Source organism: Gymnodraco acuticeps, unplaced genomic scaffold (assembly GCF_902827175.1).
Source record: "Gymnodraco acuticeps unplaced genomic scaffold, fGymAcu1.1, whole genome shotgun sequence".
Lineage (NCBI taxonomy): Eukaryota > Metazoa > Chordata > Actinopteri > Perciformes > Bathydraconidae > Gymnodraco > Gymnodraco acuticeps.
In genome coordinates this window covers 162,492-189,991 of record NW_022991881.1, presented here as the reverse complement: position 1 = coordinate 189,991, position 27,500 = coordinate 162,492, and the positions used below count along the sequence as shown (strand labels likewise).

General features: G+C 46.8%; 1 protein-coding gene across 4 annotated transcripts in view; it reads left to right on the top strand.

Moving 5' to 3' along the window:
• myt1a (myelin transcription factor 1a) overlaps positions 1 to 27,500 on the top strand; it is a 45,755-nt gene that overhangs the window by 6,547 nt on the left and 11,708 nt on the right. For 2 of the 4 annotated variants that reach the window (XM_034199945.1, XM_034199944.1), the window contains exons 1-11: positions 8,380 to 8,784; positions 9,278 to 9,397; positions 10,212 to 10,302; positions 10,754 to 10,867; positions 12,313 to 12,530; positions 17,567 to 17,766; positions 17,930 to 18,145; positions 18,224 to 18,372; positions 19,267 to 19,329; positions 20,419 to 20,487; positions 20,741 to 20,803. In XM_034199945.1, coding sequence (XP_034055836.1) covers positions 8,625 to 8,784; positions 9,278 to 9,397; positions 10,212 to 10,302; positions 10,754 to 10,867; positions 12,313 to 12,530; positions 17,567 to 17,766; positions 17,930 to 18,145; positions 18,224 to 18,372; positions 19,267 to 19,329; positions 20,419 to 20,487; positions 20,741 to 20,803 — 1,463 coding nt within the window. In that variant the 5' untranslated portion in view covers positions 8,380 to 8,624. Of the gene's footprint in view, positions 1 to 7,152; positions 7,783 to 8,379; positions 8,785 to 9,277; positions 9,398 to 10,211; positions 10,303 to 10,753; positions 10,868 to 12,312; positions 12,531 to 17,566; positions 17,767 to 17,929; positions 18,146 to 18,223; positions 18,373 to 19,266; positions 19,330 to 20,418; positions 20,488 to 20,740; positions 20,804 to 27,500 lie in introns of those variants that run through there. The other 2 variants (XM_034199947.1, XM_034199946.1) reach the window with 2 other exon arrangements.

Genomic DNA, 27,500 nt, shown 5'->3' with positions numbered 1-27,500 from the left:
AGAGCAAAATGAAGAGATCTATGGATACCTCTCTCAACACCCATATGAAACAGATTTACTTTTTCTTTATGGATATTTTACAAATCACCCTTTTAAAACTTTATAATTTTTTACTGTCATATAGTATTCCATACCTGTTTTTCATTTATTCTCTTATTTTTGTATAACTATAATGATCATATAAACGTGTGCCTCGGAAATAATTGTTTACATTAATGGTGACCAAAACATTTGAGACCCACTGAGATAACACTGCAGAGTCCTTTAGTTCACTGAGCCTCTCAGTCTGACAGGAGAGGACTCTCCTCCACTTTGTTGTGTGAAAAAACTCCTTATATCTGTTAGCGTAGCTCGCTAGCACCAGAAGCTAACAACACAACGATCTCCAGTACCGGTGCACTCTCTCTCATCTCGTGCGCACACAAAATGGCTTCGTTAACACACTACATCCCACACACACACAACACACACACACACACACACAACCACAACACACACAACACACACACACACACACACCCACACACACACACACACACACACACACACACACACACCACACACACACACACACCACACACACACACACACACACACACACACACGAGCCAAGCTTAATGAAACACAGAGACCCAGACGTAATAGTACTGCATCATATTATTTTCGAATCAATAATTTTAAAAATTCTGATTTTTTTTTTTTAAATCTTTTTTATTTTTAGAACCATTTTTCCTCCTGGTCTCTCGCGCCCCCCCTGGCATGCCTCTGCGCCCCCCAGGGGGGGCGCGCCCCCCACTTTGAGAACCACTGGGTTAGAGTGTGAGGTTAGAGTGTGAGGTTAGAGTGTGAGGACAGAGTGTGAGGTTAGAGTGTGAGGTCAGAGTGTGAGGTCAGAGTGTGAGGACAGAGTGTGAGGACAGAGTGTGAGGTTAGAGTGTGAGGACAGAGTGTGAGGTTAGAGTGTGAGGTTAGAGTGTGAGGACAGAGTGTGAGGTTAGAGTTTGAGGTCAGAGTGTGAGGTCAGAGTGTGAGGTCAGAGTGTGAGGTCAGAGTGTGAGGACAGAGTGTGAGGACAGAGTGTGAGGTTAGAGTGTGAGGACAGAGTGTGAGGTTAGAGTGTGAGGTCAGAGTGTGAGGTCAGAGTGTGAGGTCAGAGTGTGAGGTTAGAGTGTGAGGTTAGAGTGTGAGGTTAGAGTGTGAGGACAGAGTGTGAGGTTAGAGTGTGAGGTCAGAGTGTGAGGACAGAGTGTGAGGTTAGAGTGTGAGGACAGAGTGTGAGGTTAGAGTGTGAGGTTAGAGTGTGAGGTCAGAGTGTGAGGTCAGAGTGTGAGGTCAGAGTGTGAGGTCAGAGTGTGAGGTTAGAGTGTGAGGTCAGAGTGTGAGGTCAGAGTGTGAGGTCAGAGTGTGAGGTCAGAGTGTGAGGTTAGAGTGTGAGGTCAGAGTGTGAGGTTAGAGTGTGAGGTTAGAGTGTGAGGTTAGAGTGTCAGGACAGAGTGTGAGGTTAGAGTGTGAGGTTAGAGTGTGAGGTTAGAGTGGTGAGGGTCAGAGTGTAGGTCAGAGGTGTGAGGGTCAGAGTGTGAGGTCAGAGTGTGAGGTTAGAGTGTGAGGTTAGAGTGGAGGTTAGAGTGTTTGAGGACACAGTGTGAGGTTACAGTGTGAGGGTTACAGTGTGAGGTCAGAGTGTGAGGTCAGAGTGTGAGGTCAGAGTGTGAGGTCAGAGTGTGAGGTTAGAGTGTGAGGTCAGAGTGTGAGGTTAGAGTGTGAGGACAGAGTGTGAGGTCAGAGTGTGAGGTCAGAGTGTGAGGGTCAGAGTGTGAGGGTCAGAGTGTGAGGTCAGAGTGTGAGGTCAGAGTGTGAGGTTAGAGTGTGAGGTCAGAGTGTGAGGTTAGAGTGTGAGGTCAGAGTGTGAGGTTAGAGTGTGAGGTCAGAGTGTGAGGTCAGAGTGTGAGGTCAGAGTGTGAGGTTAGAGTGTGAGGACAGAGTGTGAGGTCAGAGTGTGAGGTCAGAGTGTGAGGTCAGAGTGTGAGGTTAGAGTGTGAGGTCAGAGTGTGAGGTCAGAGTGTGAGGTTAGAGTGTGAGGTTAGAGTGTGAGGTCAGAGTGTGAGGTTAGAGTGTGAGGTTAGAGTGTGAGGTCAGAGTGTGAGGTTAGAGTGTGAGGTTAGAGTGTGAGGTCAGAGTGTGAGGTCAGAGTGTGAGGTCAGAGTGTGAGGTCAGAGTGTGGGTAGTGTGAGGTCAGAGTGTGAGGTTAGAGTGTGAGGTCAGAGTGTGAGGTTAGAGTGTGAGGTCAGAGTGTGAGGTTAGAGTGTGAGGTCAGAGTGTGAGGTCAGAGTGTGAGGTCAGAGTGTGAGGTCAGAGTGTGAGGTTAGAGTGTGAGGTCAGAGTGTGAGGTCAGAGTGTGAGGTTAGAGTGTGAGGACAGAGTGTGAGGTCAGAGTGTGAGGTCAGAGTGTGAGGTTAGAGTGTGAGGTCAGAGTGTGAGGTTAGAGTGTGAGGTCAGAGTGTGAGGTCAGAGTGTGAGGTCAGAGTGTGAGGTCAGAGTGTGAGGTCAGAGTGTGAGGTCAGAGTGTGAGGTCAGAGTGTGAGGTCAGAGTGTGAGGACAGAGTGTGAGGTTAGAGTGTGAGGTTAGAGTGTGAGGTTAGAGTGTGAGGTTAGAGTGTGAGGTCAGAGTGTGAGGTCAGAGTGTGAGGTCAGAGTGTGAGGTTAGAGTGTGAGGACAGAGTGTGAGGTCAGAGTGTGAGGTCAGAGTGTGAGGTTAGAGTGTGAGGTTAGAGTGTGAGGTTAGAGTGTGAGGTTAGAGTGTGAGGTTAGAGTGTGAGGTCAGAGTGTGAGGTCAGAGTGTGAGGTCAGAGTGTGAGGTCAGAGTGTGAGGTTAGAGTGTGAGGTTAGAGTGTGAGGTTAGAGTGTGAGGTTAGAGTGTGAGGTCAGAGTGTGAGGTCAGAGTGTGAGGTCAGAGTGTGAGGTTAGAGTGTGAGGTTAGAGTGTGAGGTTAGAGTGTGAGGTTAGAGTGTGAGGTCAGAGTGTGAGGTCAGAGTGTGAGGTCAGAGTGTGAGGTTAGAGTGTGAGGACAGAGTGTGAGGACAGAGTGTGAGGTCAGAGTGTGAGGTTAGAGTGTGAGGTTAGAGTGTGAGGTTAGAGTGTGAGGTCAGAGTGTGAGGTCAGAGTGTGAGGACAGAGTGTGAGGTTAGAGTGTGAGGACAGAGTGTGAGGTCAGAGTGTGAGGACAGAGTGTGAGGTCAGAGTGTGAGGTTAGAGTGTGAGGACAGAGTGTGAGGACAGAGTGTCATTTCGGCAAACATTTCAGGGCTTTGTGGACTTAATCCATGACAAACTGGAGTTGAGACCAGGAGGCGGAGTCGCAGTCTTACACGCTTCTCTGCGCTCTCTCCTAGGCAGTCATCCATAGGAATCCCGAACCCAATAAAATACCCAATATTAGCGGTGTGTGTGTCTGCCCAAGGACAATTTAAGGTAAAACCTAATAGAGGTGTCATACATAATAACCTAATAAAAGTAAATGTAACAACTACTACAGTGCAACAAAACCGGAAGATTAAATGTGGTCTCTTAAACATAAGATCTCTAGCATCTAAAGCAATATTGGTAAATGATTTAATATCAGATTATAATATTGATATATGCTGTCTCACTGAAACTTGGTTGAGACATGAAGAATATGTCAGCATAAATGAGGCCACTCCACCCAGTCATATCAATACTCATATTGCCCGAGGCACGGGCCGAGGAGGTGGAGTTGCAGCAATCTTTGACTCAAGTTTACTTATCAATACTAAACCAAAATTAAATTATACCTCCTTTGAAAGCCTCGTTTTTAGTCTTACGCATCCGACCTGGAAAACTTTGCAGCCAATCTTATTTGTTACAGTGTACCGTGCACCAGGTCCTTATTCAGAATTCTTATCTGAATTCTCTGAGTTTTTATCAACTTTGGTACTTAAAACAGATAAAGTAATTATCGTAGGTGACTTTAATATTCATGTTGACGATGATAAAAATAGCCTTACTGTTGCATTTAACTCTATATTAGATTCTGTTGGTTTTCGTCAGAGTGTAAATAAACCAACCCACTGCTATAATCACACTCTCGACCTTGTTCTGACTTATGGTATTGAAATTGAGCAACTATTAGTCGAACCGCATAATCCTGCTTTATCCGACCATTTCTTAGTAACTTTTGAAGTACTGTTACTAGACTACAAAGCATTAGTCAAAAGCTCCTGCAGCAGAAACCTATCTGTTAGTGCTATAGCCACATTTAAGGAAGATATTCCACCAATACTTAACTCGATAGCATGTCTGCATGTAAGGGAGGAAACTTATACAAAATGTACACCACCCCAAATTGATCATGTTGTTGATAGTGCTACAGATGCGCTGCGAATAAAATTAGACTCTGTTGCTCCTTTGAAAAAGAAGAAAATAAAACAACAGATTAGCTCCATGGCATAATGCCGAAACCCGCAAAATAAAGCAAAAGTCGAGACAACTTGAAAGGATATGGCGTTCCACTAAACTTGAAGAATCTCGTTTAATTTGGCATATTACTCTCAATGAATATAAGAAAGCATTGCGTAAAGCGAGAGCAGCCTACTACTCTTCATTAATAGATGAGAATAAGAATAATGCAAGATTTATTTTCAGCACTGTAGCCAGGCTGACAGAAAGCCACAGCTCGATTGAGCTTTCTATTCCCATAGCACTCAGTAGTAATGATTTTATGTGCTTTTTTAACGATAAAATTGTTACTCATAGAAACAAAATTAACGACCTCTTGCCTTTGACCAGTATAGTGTTATCAACAGCTCCCGGAAACGTAAGTTCTAATATTACACTAGATAGTAAACTAGAATGCTTTTCAGCCATAAACCTTGAACAATTAAATTCAATGATTCTCTCTTCTAAACCATCAACGTGCATGTTAGACCCAATTCCAACTAAGCTGTTGAAGGAAGTTTTTCCATTAATTAGCACTTATTTATTAAATATTATGAATATGTCTTTATTATCAGGTTATGTTCCACAATCATTCAAAGTAGCAGTGATAAAAACCGCTTCTTAAAAAGCACAACCTCGATCCAGAGGTTTTAGCCAATTATAGACCTATTTCCAATCTTCCGTTCCTCTCAAAAATTATTGAGAAAGCGGTCGCAAAACAGTTGTGTGATTACTTAAAAAACAATGATTTATTTGAAGATTTTCAGTCTGGCTTTAGAACACATCATAGCACAGAGACAGCTCTGGTTAAAGTCACAAATGACATTCTAATAGCCTCAGACAAGGGACTTGTCTCTATTCTTGTTTTGCTCGATCTCAGTGCTGCATTTGATACTATCGACCATGATATCTTATTGCAAAGACTAGAGCACTTAGTTGGCATACAGGGAACTGCTTTAGACTGGTTTAGGTCCTATCTATCTGAACGCTCTCAGTTTGTACGTGTCAATGATGAATCTTCCACGCAAACCAAAGTTAGCCATGGAGTGCCACAGGGCTCAGTGCTCGGACCTATTTTGTTCACATTATATATGCTTCCGTTAGGCAATATTATAAGGAATCATTCTGTAAACTTTCATTGTTATGCGGATGATACTCAACTATATTTATCAATCAAGCCTGATGAAATTAATCATCTAAATAAAATTCAAGACTGCCTCAAGGACTTAAAAACGTGGATGACCTTACATTTTTTTATGTTAAACACGACCAAAACTGAAGTTATTGTACTTGGCCCGAAGAATCTACGAAACAAATTATCTAAGGATATACTAACTATGGATGGCATTCATTTGGCCTCCAGTGAGACTGTAAGGAATCTTGGTGTTATATTTGATCAGGATTTATCCTTTAACGCCCACATAAAATCAATTTCAAGGACCGCCTACTTCCATCTACGTAACATTGCAAAAATCAGGCATATCTTGCCTCAAAACGATGCAGAGAAACTAGTCCATGCATTTGTTACTTCAAGGCTGGATTATTGTAACTCTTTATTATCAGGGTGTACCAAGAAGTCAGTCAAGTCGCTTCAGCTGATTCAAAATGCTGCAGCTCGTGTACTAACCAGAGTTAGGAAAAGGGACCACATTACTCCTGTTCTGGCTGCCTTACACTGGCTCCCTATAGAACACAGGATAGAATTTATAATTCTTCTTCTCGCCTACAAAGCCCTTAATGGGCAGGCGCCATCTTACCTTAAAGAACTCATTATACCCTACTGTCCTACTAGGGCATTGCGTTCCAAGAATGCAGGGTTGTTGGTTATTCTTAGAGTCTCTAAAAGTACAATGGGAGCCAGAGCCTTTTCTTATCAAGCTCCACATTTGTGGAATCAGCTTCCAGTTTGTGTTCGGGCGGCAGACACCCTATCCGTTTTTAAGAGTGCGCTTAAGACCTTCCTTTTTGATAAAGCTTATAGTTAGGGCTGATTAGATTCAGCCCCTAGTTTTGCTGATATAGGCTTAGTTTGTCGGGGGACATCTTACTTCTTCCTTCTCTCTGTCTATACCTGTGTACTCTCATGTTCCGATTAACCCAGCTTCCCCAAATGTCTTTCTTTTTGGTGTCTGTATACGCCAGGATCCGGAGTCATGGATGATCCTGCGCTCCTCTGTCCTGGATCTTGAGTCGTGGCTGTGGTCCTGGATCATAGGTCCTGGATGGATATCCTCGTGGATTCATCTTCCTATTATACACACATGCATTTCCAAACATTTGGACTACCTATGTTGCAAATGTATTATCTTTTCAATTTACACACGGCATCTATTGCACGTCTGTCCGTCCTGGGAGAGGGATCCCTCCTCTGTTGCTCTCCCTGAGGTTTCTCCCATTTTTCCCTTTAAACTGTGGGTTTTCTTCGGAAGTTTTTCCTTGTACGATGTGAGGGTCTAAGGACAGAGGGTGTCGTATTGTCATACTGATATTTTGTACAAACTGTAAAGTCCACTGAGACAAATGTAACATTTGTGATATTGGGCTATATAAATAAACATTGATTGATTGATTGATTGAGGACAGAGTGTGAGGACAGAGTGTGAGGTCAGAGTGTAGATGACCCCATGCTTTACAGTACTACAATGATACCATGCAGATGAGGAAGAGTACACTCACCTTCATCTCTCTTTGAATCCACAGCAGAGGACACACACACTGCAGACTGTCCTCCCAGCGCTGGGGACAACAGCAGCTTCAGCTCACACACTCAGGAGGAAACTGGGAGGGAGACAACCAGTGAGGAGGTGAAGCAAGTCACTGCGGACCCTCAGCAGGAGGAAACACAGACAAATGAGGTAGAGGCAGAGGAAGAGGAGGAAGGTAAGCTGGTGACAAATGACCAGTCATTAGAGCAACCTGCAGAAGAAATGAGTGAGCCTAAAGAGACAAAGGAAGAAGAGGAGGAAGAGGAAGATCAGCAACAGAACATTGTGGAAGAGACGGTGAGAGAAAGACATGTGATCAGTCAGGAAATCTCCGATCACCAGTACTCCAGTGGAGATTACAACCATCACGCCAAAGAATCAACAGTGGAGCAGAGGAAGAGGGAGGAAGAGGAGGAAGAGGAGGAAGAGGAGGAAGAGGAGGAGGAGGAAGAGGAGGAGGAGGAGAGGGACGTCCACCAAGTTGTTGATACTCCTTACACTTTGAGTACGATCAGTCAGGGATCTGAGGCTGAGAGGTCAGTCAGGGAAGAAAAGGTACTTATGACTGAGGAAGAGGAGGAAGATGAATACGAGAGGGAGGAAGAGGAAGAGGAGGAGAGGCTGGGTACAGGAGAGCTGCTGGAAGAGGAAGAGGAGGAGAGGCAGGCTGCAGGAGAGCTGCTGGAAGAAGAGGAGGAGGAGGAAGAGGAGGAGAGGCAGACTGCAGGAGAGCTGCTGGAAGAGGAGGAGGAGGAAGAGGAGGAGAGGCAGACTGCAGGAGAGCTGCTGGAAGAGGAAGAGGAGGAGAGGCAGGCTGCAGGAGAGCTGCTGGAAGAGGAAGAGGAAGAGAGGCAGGCTGCAGGAGAGCTGCTGGAAGAGGAAGAGGAGGAGAGGCAGGCTGCAGGAGAGCTGCTGGAAGAGGAAGAGGAGGAGAGGCAGGCTGCAGGAGAGCTGCTGGAAGAGGAAGAGGAAGAGGAAGAGGAGGAGAGGCAGGCTGCAGGAGAGCTGCTGGAAGAGGAAGAGGAGGAGAGGCAGGCTGCAGGAGAGCTGCTGGAAGAGGAAGAGGAGGAGAGGCAGGCTGCAGGAGAGCTGCTGGAAGAGGAAGAGGAGGAGAGGCAGGCTGCAGGAGAGCTGCTGGAAGAGGAAGAGGAGGAGAGGCAGGCTGCAGGAGAGCTGCTGGAAGAGGAAGAGGAGGAGAGGCTGGGTGCAGGAGAGCTGCTGGAAGAGGAAGAGGAGGAGGAAGAAGAGGAGAGGCAGGCTGCAGGAGAGCTGCTGGAAGAGGAGGACCGAGACTCCAGCAAAGCCTCTCCCACCACAGTGGTTATAGAAGTCCGCTCTGAAGAAGACGATGAAGAGGATGATGAGGAGGAGGAAGATGAGGAGGAGGAGGAGGAGGAGGAGGAAGGTGAAGAGCAGGATGGTGTGTCGGAGGGCTCAGGGATCACAGACGACTCTGAGAACTGGGACATGACCCGGGGGAACCTGGGTCTGCTGGAGCAGGCCATCGCCCTGAAGGAGGTGAAGGGGGGGCAGGAGCCGGGCTCTCCAGACTACCAGCCCTACAGCGGCTCCAGCCACAGCCCCGAGGCCTCGGCCCTCCCCCGCCGCACCCCCCACTACAGCAAAGGTATTCTTACTGTCACTACTGTAGGGAGTATCTGTGCGAGGTGTTAGGGCTCAGGAGCTCAGGGGCCTGCACGTTAGGAGCCGTTCCATCCAGCCAGTGCAGTGGCTGCTCACTGAGACAACAAGTCCCAGCTGACGGCCCAGTGGTGAAGGACACGCGTTCTGCCTTCAGATCGCTGGCTCACAGCTCTTGTACAGTTTAATAATGGTATTCATTTCAAATTGGCAGATTTTTTACCAATATTTTGAAAATACAATGAACATAGCTCAGTAAAATAGGGTAAATAAAGATTTCAATATATTTTAATGGATAAAACTAATTTTAAATGATTAAACATTGTAAATTAACCACTTTAAAAGTTTGAGGTGTCGTTTTTAATACCAACATTAGTGATTCTGGGCCTGGTAGTATTTCTTATTGGTCAGAACCCCTTGTATTAATTACTGTGTGCTTTCGTTCATTATCCATCTAAATCACACCATCCTCAATGCAGACAAGAAGGAGGTGAAGTGTCCGACCCCGGGGTGTGATGGGACAGGTCATGTGACCGGGCTGTACCCTCACCACCGCAGCCTGTCTGGGTGTCCTCACAAAGACCGGATCCCTCCAGAGAGTGAGTCCCCTTCCATCAGACCCATCTGACTCTCATTCATATTCTGTCTCTCCTGCAGCGCTCTGATTAACATCCACCTGTTCTGTTTCTATTTCAACAGCTACCCAAGTGATGAAGGCTAATGCTGGCAGTAATGATACAAACAAGAGTAGCCAACATAACTATTGTTTTACTTTTATAATCAGAGGTGGTGGAAGTACTCAGTTAGAAGTACCAGAGTGTAGGAATGTTCTGTAAAAGTCCTGCATTCAAAATGTTACTCAAGTAAAAGTAGAAAAGTATTATCAGCAAAATATAGTTAAAGTAGCAAAAGTAAAAGTACTAAAAGTAATGATTGATCATTACTGATGATGATTCTCAAAGCTGGTAAAGGTGCAGCTAGTTTGAATGACTTTGTATACTGCAGGGTAGCTGGTGGATTTACTCCAGGTGGAACTAAAGTCTGATTTAACACTTCATTAGATTTCACATCATTCATCCACATCTGTGAAGTAACTAAAGGTATTAAATACATGTAGTTGAGGAAAAGTACAGAGTAGCATAACATGGAAATACTCAAGTAAAGTACAAGTATCTCAAAATGGTTGTTAAGTACAGTACTTGAGTAAATGTACCTGATTGCTTTACACCACTGTTTATTATTAAGCAACACAGTAGAGTTATCAATACTGCCAGTATTAATATCAGTAGTTCTTGTAGTTGCTATACTATATAGAACATACTAATACTACTACCTGTATTACCACTTGTGTGTATGAGTACTGCTTGTGATGTGGAAGCTTGACTGACCTGATGTGTGTGTGTGTGTCTGTAGTCCTGGCCATGCATGAGAACATCCTCAAGTGTCCCACTCCGGGCTGCACAGGCCAGGGCCATGTCAACAGCAACCGCAACACACACCGCAGGTTAATAACACACACACACACACACACACACACACACACACACACACACACACACACACACACACACACACACACACACACACACACACACACACACACACGGTGATGAACATATGTAATACTGTATGTCTCTGTGTCTAACAAAGGGACTTGTGAAAATGTATTTTGAGGATTCTTACACTTCCTATTTCAGAAATGCATAATGTCATGACCATCAGCGTTCTATATAGCACGTGGCTTGGCAGTGTATTACTGGTCTTTGGAGGCAAATTCAGGAATACAAAATACATACATTTGCACACAAACCTTTTAGTGAAGCCAATCTGATCTAATACTACTAACACATACTTACACTTGCTATACAAGTCTTCTCAATATTTCAATCTCCTGTCTGACTAATCATATGAGTTTTCTTCTGTTAAATGGACATTTGGACATGTGTCCCCTGCAGTTTGTCAGGCTGTCCCATCGCAGCAGCCTCCAAGCTGAACAAAGGTCAGGACAAGCAGGTGGTGCTACAGGCGGCGGGGGGGGAGGCGCCGTGTAACTCCGACCGGGTGCTCAGGTGAGCCGGCAGGGCGGGTAGTAACTAAGTACATTGACTCAAGTACTCTTCTTAAGTACAAGTAGGAGATACTTGTACTTTAGCTGAGTATTCTCAGTTTATGGTCATTTATACTTATTCTCCACTACATTTCAGAAGCAAATATTGTACTTTTTACCCCACTACATTTATTTGACAGATTTTAGTAACTACTTACCTCCTCGGTTTAAAATATTGGCTGATAAACTTTGACATAATAGTTCAAGATATCCAGCAGCAGTATATAAAGTTATTCAAATTAGCTCCACATTTACCAGCTGTGATTAAAATACATCAATATTCATAACAGTAACTCAATATATATATACAATTCTGAAATGGGCCATTACACATAAGGAGTACTTTTACTTTTGATACTATATTTTGTTGCCGATGCTTTTGTACTTTTGCTTAAGTTATATTCTGAATGCAGGACTTTAACTTTTTTACTAAGTACTTTTACAAAGTAGTATTGATACTTTAAAGGGCCCATGTCATGCTTTTCTGGTTATTACCCGTCCCCTTGTGTGTTATGAAGGTTTTTCTGCATGTAAACGGTCTGCAGAGTCACAAACCCTCAAAGTACACCCTGTAGCGAGTAAAACTCTAACACAGAGAAGACCTGTCTGTGCTGCCCCAGAACGCCTCGTTGGACATTTCTCTTTTTCCATTGTTTTCTTCTTATAGTGTAGAAAGTGCAGTGACGTATTGGGTATAGTGACGTAACGTCTCCGCAGACTTCCTCACACACACACACTCAATCTTTTCTCAGCTGCAGCTCTGCAGATTTCTCAGCCTGAGATGGCGAGACGCGGCGGGGCTCGGCCTGGGCTCGTTCTGAGCACACACGCAGACTCACAGCCAGGCTGCAGGTGTGTGTGTGTGCTCGGGCTGTGTTCAGGCTGGGTTTCGCTGTGTCTCGCTGTCTCGCAGATCCCCCACAGCAAGCCAGCTCACACTGTCCGCTCCAGCAGTGAGCCCCGCAACGTCCCGCCAACCACCCAGACCCCACGCAGCATTCTCATCTGTTTGTCATTACTGGTGTCATTTTCTGGTTGCTAACGCCATTGTAACACATAATCACTGATGTTCCGCTGTAACGGTGGTGGACTCATCAGAACAGAGTGGGCGAGCTGACTAATCAGAGCACAGTGGGCTCATAGGGAGCCCCCCTCCCTATGAGCCCAGTGTGCAGGAGCTCCAACAAGCCGTGTAGGACAGAGGGTGAATATACTATACAGAGATGCTGTATGAGAAACCAATGTGAGTTTGGAAAATTGCACAATATAAATCTATTCTAGTAGACCTCAACAATGGAATTATGATCAGTAGAAATGGCCATGACATGGGACCTTTAACTATTCGTTGGTGATGCTCACATGTGACTGCGGTGCAGGGGAGGGGTCTAACGGTGCGTCTCCCCCCAGGCCCATGTGCTTCGTGAAGCAGCTGGAAATCCCTCAGTACGGCAGCTACGGGCCGGGCGCCGTGACGACCACCCCCCGCGCCAACCTGGCCAAGGAGCTGGAGAAGTACTCCAAGGTGTCCTTTGACTATGCAAGCTTTGATGTCCAGGTGTTTGGGAAACGCATGCTCATTCCAAAGACCCCCGGCAGCACTGAAACATCACCCAAATCCTTCAAATGTAAGACCCCCCCCCCCCCCCCCCCCCCCCATGCTCACCTACTATATGTGATTCTGACCTGTGTCATGTGATGAAATCCAAAATGAAGGGTAACTGGAGGAACAAGTTAGAGTTGCTCTCTGAGGATCATTCATTTTGTCACTTTTTCAAATCACATTTAAGTTCATCTCTATTAGAACCAAACACATACTGAATCGCTTTAGTCAATACCATTATTAATATTTGAGAATGAAATAATCTGATAATGATGTTCCTACCTATTGTTTTGATTTGATACAATATTTTGATACTCAAAATGTTTAAATCAAGCTTTAGAAATGAATAAGCTGTGTGAGTAAATGAACAGATCAGACATTTAGCGTCTTTCCACCTCTTCTTCCGCTTATTGTTTGAATCAGATCATGGCCTTGTTTGGATCACCGTCTCCGAGCATATAGAGTCCACAATCATAACCCAGATGAAAACACTTTCGCACAATGTCTAACTAAACATATGTGTATTGTACCTTAAACATTATATAATGTCTGCAATACCTCGGAGAGAACAAATGAGTGATTATTTTAATTAGAAAGCAGGAATTGGCCATTTATGTGCATTCGTGGTGAATTTATTTATTTCATCGTTTATTTGGCAGGGACAATGCACAGTAATGAACACTTAAAACATTCAAATGTATCAAGCGTAACAGTGCCAGATTTAGCTTTAATTTCCATCGCATAAAACATTTAAGAAGATTACATTTTACAAACATAGCAAAAACAAAATACATGATATGCAAAAAGTGCAAAAGAGCAAGAGCATCACTAGGGCCAAAAGGGTGGGTGGAGGGGGTCTGGAGGACTGGTTTGGGCTGACAGCCCAGGGGCACGGTAGAGGACCAGGAAGGGGTCTCGGGCGGACGGCCTGGGGGCAAGGCAGAGTTCATTGTGGGGGTCTCGGGCGGACGGCCCGGGGGCAAGGTAGAGTTCATAAAGGGGCGGAGGCCACAGCGGGCGAACTCAGGGGCCGAGCATGAGGGCGAAGGCAGCGGCTGGAAGAGTCAGGGGGCCGGGCCCGAGGGCAAGGGCCGCGGCCGGGAAAGTCAGGGGGCTGGGGTCGAGGGCGAAGACAGGACAGGAACCGGAGCCGGTGGGACAGGCGTAGACGGGATCCTGGACATGACATGGGCTGGTGTCAATGGGACCCCGGGTGGAGCAAGGGCTGGTGTCGATTGGACCAACAACGCAACAGGGCAAGGAGTAGGCAGGATCCCCGGCGGGACAGGTGTCGGCAGGATCCCCCACGGGACAGGACATAGGGTTGGCAGGACCCCCGGCAGAAGAGTTGTCGGCGGGACCCCCAGCGGCACAGGACATAGGGTTGGCAGGACCCCCGGCAGAACAGTAGTCGGCGGGGCCTCCAACGGCACAGGACATAGGGTTGGCAGGACCCCCTGCAGAAAAGTAGTTGGCGGGACCCCCAACGGGACAGGACATGGAGTTGGCAGGACCTCCAGCGGAACCTCCAACGGCACAGGACATAGGGTTGGCAGGACCCCCGGCAGAAGAGTAGTCGGCGGGACCTCCAACGGCACAGGACATAGGGTTGGCAGGACCCCCGGCAGAAGAGTAGTCGCGGGACCCCCAACGGGACAGGACATGGAGTTGGCAGGACCCCCAGCGGAACCTCCAACGGCACAGGACATAGGGTTGGCAGGACTCCCGGCAGAAGAGTAGTCGGCGGGACCTCAAACGGCACAGGACATAGGGTTGGCAGGACCCCCGGCAGAAGAGTAGTTGGCGGGACCCCCAACCGGACATGACATGGAGTTGGCAGGACCCCCAGCGGTACCTCTAACGGACCAGGACATTGGGTAGGGACTTGAGAGGGGACTCGAGAGGTGACTTGAAAGGGGACTTGAGAGGGAACTCGAGAGGAGACTTGATAGGTGACTTGAGAGGGAACTCGAGAGATGACTTGAAAGGGGACTTGAGAGGGGACTCGAGAGGAGACTCGAGAGGAGACTTGAGAGGGAACTCGAGAGGAGACTCGAGAGGGGACTAGAGAGGGGACTTGAGAAGGAACTTGAGAGGGGACTCGAGAGGAGACTCGAGAGGAGACTCGAGAGGGAACTCGAGAGGAGACTCGAGAGGTGACTCGAGAAGAGACTCGAGAGGGAACCTGAGAAGGAACTTGAGAGGGGACTCGAGAAGAGACTCGAGAGTGGACCTGAGAAGGAACTTGAGAGGACACTCGAGAGGACACTCGAGAGGGGACTTGAAAAGTGTCTTGAAAGGGGACTCGAGAAGGAACTCGAGAGGAGACTTGAGAGGGGACTTGAGAGGGGACTCGAGAAGAGACTCGAGAGGGGACTTGAGAAGAGACTTGAGAGGTGACTTGAGAAGGGACTTGTGAAGGGATTCGAGAAGGGACTTGAGACGGTCGGTTCGCCGACATAACACGGGGGGCTGGAGTCGGCCGGAACGCCGACAGGACACGGGAAGCTGGCGTCGGCCGGTACGCCGACAGGACACGGGGAGCTGGCGTCGGCCGGAGAGCCAACAGGAGACGAGGGGCTGGAGTCGGCCGCAATGCCGACAGGACACGGGAAGCTGGCGTCGGCCGGTACGCCGACAGGACACGGGAAGCTGGCGTCGGCCGGTACGCCGACAGGACACGGGGAGCTGGCGTCGGCCGGAGAGCCAACAGGAGACGAGGGGCTGGAGTCGGCCGCAATGCCGACAGGACACGGGAAGCTGGCGTCGGCCGGGAAGCTGGCGTCGGCCGGTACGCCGACAGGACACGGGGAGCTGGCGTCGGCCGGAGAGCCAGTACTGGAGCCGAAACTGGAGTCTGGACCAAGGCTACTGGGGCCGGTACTGAAGCCGGAACCATGGCTGCTGGGGCCGGTTCTGGAGCTGTAACCATGGCTGTTGGGCACGGAACAGAAGCCTGGACCCTGGCTATGTGAGCCAGGTAATGGAGCACGGAAGCATGGCTGTGTGAGCCGGGACTGGTGCACGGATCCATGGCTTTGTGAGTCGGTTCTGGAGCCGGAACCATGGCTGCTGGGGCTGGAACCATGGCTACTGGGCACGGAACTGGAACACAGAACCATGGCTGTGTGGGATGGTACTGGAGCACGGTACCATGGCTGTGTGGGCCGGCACTGGAGCACGGAACCATGGCTATGTGGGCCGGTGCTGGAGCCGGAAACATGGCTGCAGGGGCTGGTGCTGGAGCCGGAAACATGGCTGCAGGGGCTCGGGCTGGTAGCCTGGACTTGGGTCTCCTTCTCTTAGGAGCCTTTTGGAGGCTCCGTGGACCTCCAAAAGCCAGACGAGACCCATCAAAAGCGTTCTTGAAAGAAGCTATGTTGGAAACTGTGGCAGGCAGGGGGCTAGCATGCCTGGGGCTAGCAGGCCGGGAAATGCATGTCTGGAGGAAGTCCATAATCCAGCCAGGTAAGAACTTCACTAACCCTGGTTTCTCTGTTGCCCTCTGGTACGCCTCTGCCAGGGCAGCCCTCTTTTGCTCCACACTGGTTGCTCTCCTCCATTTACCATAGCTGCAAGCCAGCAAGTAGGGAAATGAATACAACTCCACTTCAAATGGATCATCTGCTGGGTCCATATGTGGTTGGTTCATTCTGTCAGGGTTCGGGAAAAATAGGACCCAAATGCAGATTGAGGAGGGAAGCGGGTTTCAAAATGAAACAAAAGGCGAGCTTTATTTACAAAAGCTGAAAAAACAAGAATCCATGAACAGGTACTGTAGCACGAGGTAGCATCCAAACAAAAGGTGACTGTGACCAACATGAAGGGAGACATGAAAGACAAACAATGAACCAACACCGAACACAGGAAGAGACAAGACTAAATACAGGGAGGGGTAATCACGAGACGAGAAACAGCCGGGCAGGGAAGGAGAAATACAAGGGCAACAGGTGAACACAATCAGACACACCAGGGAAACTAACGACAGGGAGGGAGACAAGACACAGGGAGAACAGAATTACAAAATAAAACCATGACAAGACAGACCAAACTAAAACCGTGACATAAAACTAAGATTGTGACAGACTGGTCGATTACTGAACATCATGCATACTGTTTTTTTTACATTTAACTGTAAGCAAATGTTGTTCAGCCAGTGTTGAACCTTGTCCATTGCTTTTGAGAGATGAGATTATTTCAGTATTTTTCCAATGTACAAAGATGACCGCATCATCGGCATACATTTTCACATTCAACTCAGGACATACATTAGGCAAGTCTTTATTGTACAGTGAAAACTGTAATGGTCCAAGAATGGAACCTTGTGGAACCCCAACAGGGTTCACAAGGTAGGGGGATTTGGCTCTGTTGACCAAAACACACTGTTTTCTGTTCGATAAGTAAGACTTTAACCAATGTATTGAATCTGCCGAAAAATGTAAATACGTCAGCTTTGTAAGGAGCACTTGGTGGTTAACAGTGTCAATAGCCTTGCTGAGATCAAGGAAGACAGCTCCTACATATGGGCTCGTGTCCAACATACATTTAACCTTTTCCACAAAGACACAGTTAGCTGTCTCAGTGGAGTGGTGAGAATGAAAACCAAACTGCATTGGGTGGAGTGGAGCGAAACCTTTGTCTAAATGTTTGGTGACTAGTTTTGACACACATTTCTCAGCTACCTTAGAGACACAGGGGAGGATGCTGATTGGTCTGTAGTTGGATATCATTGCCTTATCCCCAGATTTAAAGATCGGTGTCACCGTGGCCACCTTCCAGGATGATGGAACTTCCCTCGTGCTGATAGATTGATTCACTAGTATTGTAATTGGTTTTATTAGACCGTCGATATTTGATATCGATATATATTGATATTTAAGAGGACAATCTGTTGATTTGTGCTCGGTACATTATTATTATTAGCACACATAACGGCAACAAGTCCTCCAGGATAAAAACAAACCGGATTTTACTGTAAATGTTAGCCTCACTTAGCTGAACTCTTGCACGTAGTGTTCTGCTCATGCTCCGAAGTATTCATTCTGCTCCGTCCCCACACAGCTAAATCCTTCTCCAAGGCCCCCTCCCCCAGCCACAGTGTGTCAGGGGGCTTCTCCAAGAGCGGCTCGTCCTCCAGCAGCTACGACTACAGCCAGGACGCCGAGGCGGCCCACATGGCAGCCACCGCCATCCTGAACCTGTCCACCCGCTGCTGGGAGAGGCCCGAGACCCTCAGTGCCCCCCGGGAGCCCTGCAGCAAGGTACACACACACACACACACACACACACACACACACACACACACACACACACACACACACACACACACACACACACACACACACACACACACACACACACACACACACACACACATACACACACACACACACACACCCTGCTGACCCTCCCTCCACCCTGCAGGAGTCCCACATTGAAGTGGATGAGAACGGCACTTTGGACCTCAGCATGAAGAGGACCAAGAGGGATGGCGTGCAGCCTCCAGAGCCTTCATCTTCCTCGTCTTCATCCTCTCAACACATCGGAGCCCCCCATTCTCAGGGCCACACCCAGCCAGAATGGGAGGGGCCGCTGGACTTCACCAAACCAAGTGGAGTCAAAGAGGAAGATCAGGAAGAGGTAAAGCTTGCAGACATCAAACACTGTGAAGAAATACAGCCAGATCAGAGGAGATGAACCTGATCTACTTTTCTTCAGGTGGAGTATACGGCTCCTTCATACACATCATCTGATGGAGAGGAAGAGGACCCGGAGAACCTGGAGGACAGGAAGTACCCTGGTGAGGTCACCACCGGCAGCTTCAAGGTCAAGTTTCAGCCCAAAGACAGCAAAAAAGAAGTTCTTTTGTAAGTCACGACTTTAACACTACATCCATAACTTCTCTCCACTACACTTCTGATTGAAGTTTGTGTTCGCTGATTCCAATAAGATAGATTCAATGAGATGTCAGGAACATTCATATTAAAACGACCACCATGTAAAGGGAGTCTAATGAGCCTCACCTTTGGTCCGAGGATGTGAACCTGGTTAGAGTTCAGAAGTGCCCCTCACCACGGAGGGTTGTGATAGACTGAGAAACCTGTTCATGAGTCCATCAAACACACCCTATACAGTATTGCTCTCTAAACCTTATGCTTTGATCATGTCACAAAGAGTTACTGTTGAGATCTGGTCTGTATAGTAGGTGTGATGCTCCTGGTCAGCTGATAAAGGACAGATGCACATATTACAACTTGGACCAAAGGTTGATTATAATGATTGATCATGAAAGTGTTCTCAAAGCTCGTAAAGGTGCAGCTAGTTTGAATGACTTTGTATACTGCAGGGTAGCTGGTGGATTTACTCCAGGTGGAACTAAAGTCTGATTTAACACTTGATTATATTTCACATCATTCATCCACATCTGTGAAGTAACTAAAGGTATTAAATACATGTAGTGGAGGAAAAGTACACCATGTACCTCTGGACTGTAGTGGAGTAGAAGTACACAGTAGCATAAAATGGAAATGCACAAGTAAAGTGCAAATATCTCAAAATTGTAATTAAGTACAGTACTTGAGTACATGTCTTGAGTTGTTAGCTGATGTCTCACATCTATCCCATCACTGCCGCCGCTAAGACATTTCAGAACAAGTGCAGAGCATTACTGACGGCCCATCCTTAAAAACACATCAGATATACACTATAGTGTTTTGTTCAGTGTGAGCCCCCTGTTCTGATCTGAGTGTGTCTCTCCGCAGATGTCCCACCCCCGGCTGTGACGGCAGTGGACACATCACTGGAAACTACGCATCACATCGCAGGTAAGAGCTGCTTTTCACTTTACAGTCGTTAGTGGGACAGTTTGTTTCATTTATCAATCCAACAGGTTTGATGATTTTGACTGGAATCATTCATAGAGAAATGATGAGTTCTTGGTCCATTTGATCGTCATTTGCCAGTTTGTTGATTTGTTTTGAAACACTGGAAAATAACGACAAAGTTACAAGCTCCACTAAACCCTTCTCCATGGAATGACTCAACAAATCTGAATCAGCCTGTTGCAAGACACAGAGCTTGAATAAGGCCAGTACTCACTCTAAATGTCAGGGTATCTTAGGTAGGTGTAGTTACTTTTGGGTCAAAAATGATTTTCCTAATGTGCAGCTGTGTCAAGTACAATATGTTGGAAGTTGGAAAGCTGGTGGATAAGAGCATTATTTTGTGCCGGAGCTCTGTAGCCTCGCTCCATGCACCGAGGCTGGCAGCTGGCACAGATATGATATATCATCTATACACATTAATTTCTACTTGCATTTCATATTGCAAATAGATCAGCAACATTCATAATTCTTGAAATTGCTTGTGCCCCCAAATTCTGCATGTACGGGGTTAAGGTTGTGAGTCAAGTAAAACAAGCACTGGCACTCACCCCCCCTCACAATACATGAGGAGCATTTTAGTATAAATATTCTTCCAAAATGTATTTTGGCGTAAGTCTTTTCTAAGTATGAAGTTCTGCAACAATTAATTTTTTACTTTGTTTAACTTTAATAAGAGCCAACTAGTATGACTGGAGTTCAGTCGAATAGTCTACTGAAATGAAGTTGAAGATGTTTCACCTCCATGCTAATGTGGCCTCTTCAGTTCTAATGAGATGTGCACACACCCTCACACTCATTAGAACTAAAGAGGCCTTTCAGCTTTACCTCACATCATTGTGCCTGGATGACTGACTCTACACACACATTACTCTCCCCCCCACTGTAGCCTACAGTCGCTCTGTGTGTGTGCGCCCAGTCCTGTCCTGGCTCTGTGGTCCAGTGCAGGATGAGGCTCTTTCCTTCACTCATACTCAGACATCCTGTTCTCAGTCTGGTTTTCTGACGTTCTCTCTCTAACCTATCTTCCAGTCTGTCAGGCTGTCCTCTTGCTGATAAATCACTTCGGACCCTCATGGCTGCCCACACAGCTGAACTAAAGTATGTCTGCTTTCTCCTGTCTCTCACCTCCAACATGTTCACTGAGCACTCAGTCTGCAGCTACAGCTCTGTCCCTGCTTCCTTTTAACAATACTATCAAATACTCAAAATCAATCATAGTTAAGTCCAATACTGAAAAATCAAACCCAAAACAATGAGTCCTAATTTTTTACTGAGAAAAAGTGGTTTCTGCCTGAAGTGTGCTGATAATGTTAGCATGTGGAGTGAAAGAGAGTGTGTGTGTGTGTATCAGGTGTCCGACTCCAGGGTGTGACGGATCGGGCCACATCACAGGAAACTATGCCTCTCACAGAAGGTAAATATCTCCTCTGTCACACACACACACACACACACACACACACACACACACACACACACACACACACACACACACACACACACACACACACACACACACACACACACACACACAACCCTCACAACAGCTCCATAGTTCCAGTGTCTCCCTCTCTAGAACCATGAACCATGTGCACAACAGCCAGCTCGAGTATCTGTCCTCTGTTTACTATCCTGTGTATAAGTCTCTGCTCCTGTGACATACTTCTATATGTATGTGGCTGCAGTATTTGTTCTTTTATAGAACATTTCAATCAGGGCTCGCAATTAACGATGTCCCGATGTCCCAGGGACCATACAAATTCCTAGCTAGCGCTAACTAATGCTAGCAACTGAAGTGTGCCTTACAATGCATACAAACGTCCTAAAATGCGGTGTCATGTTCTTTTGAAGTTTGTGAAAATTATGTGAAATACAGTTGATCAGAATAAGAGGTGTAGCCGATCATTTTTGTATTTTCTTTGTCAGCCAGTCAGTGACCAGGCTAGAATCTTTAGCTGCAAAAACGTAAGGCATTTAGCTAATCATTTAGCTTTTCATCTTTTTTTAGTTTTTTTGGGTCAAGAACGTCAGTCAGATTGGGTGACGACGATTAGAAAGGGGGTCGCAAGGTAATTTTTGTTTGTCAAGAATCAACTCTGGTATGAGAATAATGTGTCATGTTAAGAGAGAGTAATGTTCCAGTTGTTTTTGTGCCTAGGGGGGGGGGGGGGGGGGGGGGGGGGGGGGGTGGGTGAATGAGTGAGAGCAAGATGATTGACATTCATGAAGGAAGATAGAAGATCAATTTATATTCCTATAGTACTACTGACTTGTGAGGATAACTTGTAATTAGAACTGAAAACAGATACATTTATTAAACTGTATTATGGAACTTCTGTTTTTTTATTATCATTCATACCACTTTTATTGCCAGATAGAGGGTTCCGATCATAAAACACAGAGACCATACAGCCATACCATATTGAATTGAAAAATACAAATCAGAATTCTTCAATGTTGACATGACAATGATAAATTAGTCTGGATATTGAGAAACAATAGAAAAACATGTCTTAAAACAACTCTCCTCCCTTCTACTCTAGGAGAGGCAACAGATCAGACTAATATTCATATGTTTAAAAGAACAAGTATTTTAAACTTACATGGTGGACCAGAGTCTATGGTGTGATGATTAAGTGACAAAAAAGAATCAAATTATATGTATTCTGCATAATTGGGGGGGGCGACGATACAAATTTAAATTTGGGACACTGCTGGTTATATCCGGGACAATACAAAGTAGAATTCGGGACAATGAGGAAAAAAGTTAATTTCGAGCCCTGATTTCAATGTATCTATAACATGTGATATGGTGCATTATTTGTGATATATGTCATTTATATGGAAGATATTTATATTTGCTGTTTATTTATTTTATTTTATTATGTTTTAAATGATGAATAAAGTATCTATCCACCTGTCTCTGTGGACAGAGCTGACTTCTCTAGGCAGCCAGGTCTGTCTCACTCTCTGTACCTGTCTCTCTGACCTGTCTCACTCTCTGGACCTGTCTCTCTAACCTGTCTCTCTGACCTGTCTCACTCTCTGTACCTGTCTCTCTGACCTCTCTCACTCTCTGTATCTGTCTCTCTGACCTGTCTCACTCTCTGTACCTGTCTCTCTGACCTGTCTCACTCTCTGTAACTGTCTCTCTGACCTCTCTCACTCTCTGTATCTGTCTCTCGGACCTGTCTCACTCTCTGTACCTGTCTCTCTGACCTGTCTCACTCTCTGTACCTGTCTCTCTGACCTCTCTCACTCTCTGTATCTGTCTCTCTGACCTGTCTCACTCTCTGTACCTGTCTCTCTGACCTGTCTCACTCTCTGTACCTGTCTCTCTGACCTGTCTCACTCTCTGTAACTGTCTCTCTGACCTGTCTCTCTGACCTGTCTCACTCTCTGTACCTGTCTCTCTGACCTCTCTCACTCTCTGTATCTGTCTCTCTGACCTGTCTCACTCTCTGTACCTGTCTCTCTGACCTGTCTCACTCTCTGTACCTGTCTCTCTGACCTGTCTCACTCTCTGTACCTGTCTCTCTGACCTCTCTCACTCTCTGTATCTGTCTCTCTGACCTGTCTCACTCTCTGTACCTGTCTCTCTGACCTCTCTCACTCTCTGTATCTGTCTCTCTGACCTGTCTCACTCTCTGTACCTGTCTCTCTGACCTGTCTCACTCTCTGTACCTGTCTCTCTGACCTCTCTCACTCTCTGTATCTGTCTCTCTGACCTGTCTCACTCTCTGTACCTGTCCTCTCTGACCTCTCTCACTCTCTGTATCTGTCTCTCTGACCTGTCTCACTCTCTGTACCTGTCTCTCTGACCTGTCTCACTCTCTGTACCTGTCTCTCTGACCTGTCTCACTCTCTGTACCTGTCTCTCTGACCTGTCCCTCTGACCTGTCTCACTCTCTGTACCTGTCTCACTCTCTGTACCTGTCTCACTGACCTGTCTCTCTGACCTGTCTCTGTCTCTCTGACCTGTCTCACTCTCTGTACCTGTCTCTCTGACCTCTCTCACTCTCTGTATCTGTCTCTCTGACCTGTCTCACTCTCTGTACCTGTCTCTCTGACCTGTCTCACTCTCTGTACCTGTCTCTCTGACCTGTCTCACTCTCTGTACCTGTCTCTCTGACCTGTCTCACTCTCTGTACCTGTCTCTCTGACCTGTCCCTCTGACCTGTCTCACTCTCTGTACCTGTCTCACTCTCGGTACCTGTCTCACTCTCTGTACCTGTCTCTCTGACCTGTCTCTCTGACCTCTCTCACTCTCTGGATCTGTCTCTCTAACCTGTCTCTCTGACTTCTCTCACTCTCTGGACCTGTCTCTCTAACCTGTCTCACTCTCTGTACCTGTCTCTCTGACCTCTCTCACTCTCTGTATCTGTCTCTCTGACCTGTCTCACTCTCTGTACCTGTCTCTCTGACCTGTCTCACTCTCTGGACCTGTCTCTCTAACCTGTCTCTCTGACCTGTCTCACTCTCTGTACCTGTCTCTCTGACCTCTCTCACTCTCTGTATCTGTCTCTCTGACCTGTCTCACTCTCTGTACCTGTCTCTCTGACCTGTCTCACTCTCTGTAACTGTCTCTCTGACCTCTCTCACTCTCTGTATCTGTCTCTCGGACCTGTCTCACTCTCTGTACCTGTCTCTCTGACCTGTCTCACTCTCTGTACCTGTCTCTCTGACCTCTCTCACTCTCTGTATCTGTCTCTCTGACCTGTCTCACTCTCTGTACCTGTCTCTCTGACCTGTCTCACTCTCTGTACCTGTCTCTCTGACCTGTCTCACTCTCTGTAACTGTCTCTCTCTGACCTGTCTCTCTGACCTGTCTCACTCTCTGTACCTGTCTCTCTGACCTCTCTCACTCTCTGTATCTGTCTCTCTGACCTGTCTCACTCTCTGTACCTGTCTCTCTGACCTGTCTCACTCTCTGTACCTGTCTCTCTGACCTGTCTCACTCTCTGTACCTGTCTCTCTGACCTCTCTCACTCTCTGTATCTGTCTCTCTGACCTGTCTCACTCTCTGTACCTGTCTCTCTGACCTCTCTCACTCTCTGTATCTGTCTCTCTGACCTGTCTCACTCTCTGTACCTGTCTCTCTGACCTGTCTCACTCTCTGTACCTGTCTCTCTGACCTCTCTCACTCTCTGTATCTGTCTCTCTGACCTGTCTCACTCTCTGTACCTGTCTCTCTGACCTCTCTCACTCTCTGTATCTGTCTCTCTGACCTGTCTCACTCTCTGTACCTGTCTCTCTGACCTGTCTCACTCTCTGTACCTGTCTCTCTGACCTGTCTCACTCTCTGTACCTGTCTCTCTGACCTGTCCCTCTGACCTGTCTCACTCTCTGTACCTGTCTCACTCTCTGTACCTGTCTCACTGACCTGTCTCTCTGACCTGTCTCTGTCTCTCTGACCTGTCTCACTCTCTGTACCTGTCTCTCTGACCTCTCTCACTCTCTGTATCTGTCTCTCTGACCTGTCTCACTCTCTGTACCTGTCTCTCTGACCTGTCTCACTCTCTGTACCTGTCTCTCTGACCTGTCTCACTCTCTGTACCTGTCTCTCTGACCTGTCTCACTCTCTGTACCTGTCTCTCTGACCTGTCCCTCTGACCTGTCTCACTCTCTGTACCTGTCTCACTCTCTGTACCTGTCTCACTCTCTGTACCTGTCTCTCTGACCTGTCTCTCTGACCTCTCTCACTCTCTGGATCTGTCTCTCTAACCTGTCTCTCTGACTTCTCTCACTCTCTGGACCTGTCTCTCTAACCTGTCTCACTCTCTGTACCTGTCTCTCTGACCTCTCTCACTCTCTGTATCTGTCTCTCTGACCTGTCTCACTCTCTGTACCTGTCTCTCTGACCTCTCTCACTCTCTGGACCTGTCTCTCTAACCTGTCTCTCTGACCTGTCTCACTCTCTGTACCTGTCTCTCTGACCTGTCTCTCTGACCTGTCTCACTCTCTGTACCTGTCTCACTCTCTGTACCTGTCTCTCTGTACCTGTCTCACTCTATGTACCTATCTCTCTGACCTCTCTCACTCTCTGTACCTGTCTCTCTGTACCTGTTTCACTCTCTGTACCTGTCTCACTCTGTATCTGTCTCTCTGACCTCTCTCACTCGCTGTACCTGTCTCACTCTCTGTACCTGTCTCTCTGACCTCTCTCACTCTCTGTACATGTCTCACTCTCTTCACCTGTCTCTCTGTACCTGTCTCACTCTCTGTATCTGTCTCTCTGACCTCTCTCACTCTCTGTACCTGTCTCTCTGACCTCTCTCACTCTCTGTACCTGTCTCACTCTCTTCACCTGTCTCTCTGTACCTGTCTCACTCTCTGTATATGTCTCTCTGACCTGTCTCACTCTCTGTACCTGTCTCACTCTCTGAATATGTCTCACTCTCTGTACCTGTCTCACTCTCTGTACCTGTCTCACTCTCTGTATCTGTCTCTCTGTACCTGTCTCTCTGACCTCTCTCACTCTCTGACCTGTCTCACTCTCTGTATATGTCTCTCTGACCTGTCTCTCTGATCTCTCTCACTCTCTGTATCTGTCTCTCTGACCTGTCTCACTCTCTGTACCTGTCTCTCTGACCTGTCTCACTCTCTGTACCTGTCTCTCTGACCTGTCTCACTCTCTGTATCTGTCTCTCTGACCTGTCTCACTCTCTGTACCTGTCTCTCTGACCTGTCTCACTCTCTGTATCTGTCTCTCTGACCTGTCTCACTCTCTGTACCTGTCTCTCTGACCTGTCTCACTCTCTGTATCTGTCTCTCTGACCTGTCTCTCTGACCTCTCTCACTCTCTGTACCTGTCTCTCTGACCTGTCTCACTCTCTGTATCTGTCTCTCTGACCTGTCTCTCTGACCTCTCTCACTCTCTGTACCTGTCTCTCTGACCTGTCTCACTCTCTGTATCTGTCTCTCTGACCTGTCTCTCTGACCTCTCTCACTCTCTGACCTGTCTCACTCTCTGTATATGTCTCTCTGACCTGTCTCTCTGATCTCTCTCACTCTCTGTATCTGTCTCTCTGACCTGTCTCACTCTCTGTACCTGTCTCTCTGACCTGTCTCACTCTCTGTACCTGTCTCTCTGACCTGTCTCACTCTCTGTACCTGTCTCTCTGACCTGTCTCACTCTCTGTATCTGTCTCTCTGACCTGTCTCTCTGACCTCTCTCACTCTCTGTACCTGTCTCTCTGACCTGTCTCACTCTCTGTACCTGTCTCTCTGACCTCTCTTCTCTGGGCAGCTAGGTCTGCCTGTGTGGGCCAGTCTCTACGGCCAGGCTGTGGTCACTGAGTCTGTACATTGTTAATGTCTTTGTTAGAGCCACAAAGTTATTATTTCGATTCATAATTTGATAAATGATTTAATGATGGAAAATGATTTATATTTCCATGGTGAATATGTTTTGATGAAATGATTGTTAATTTTATATCGTAAATATGATCTGTTTCCTTGTACCTTCCGGTGTGTATTTAAGTGAGGTAATTGAGGACAGCCGGCGTGCTCGGAGACCTGATGAGACGGGGAGCGGAACAGTTTTTCGACCGCAAATTGTAAACAGAGATTAGTGTTGCAAATTGGACTGCAAAGTATAGTTTATATAGGAAAGCATATCGCCGAAATATTGATTTAGATTTGTTATTTTGAGACTATTTAAGTCAATACTTTTTTGTTAATAAATTACATTTTTTGACTGAAAACCTTCGGCTGCTTATTGTCTTGGATTGTGTGCCGTCAACCCCGCTCTATAGTGGCAGAGAGGAAACCCTTGATGCCATTACAGTCTTCCTCAGTTTGGGATCAGTCACGGCGGTCAGATAGTTTGCCACCGTGTACTGTCTGTTTAGAGCCAAATAGCATTGAAGTTTGTTTTGGGTTTTCGTGGTACATGTCCAATAGTTGATGTGATTTTCTTTTCTTTAGCTATGATTTTGGTTGGGCCAGATTGTGTGAGGGCTGTCCTGAGGCCTTGTCCTGTTAGAGGAGGTGAGCCTCAGGACCAGCTGGTTGAGGGGACTCCTCTCTGTGTTCTCCTCTTGGCAATGGAGGGATTTGTCTTTGTCTCTCTCTCTCTCTCTCCCTCTCTCTATCTATCTATCTCTATCTAC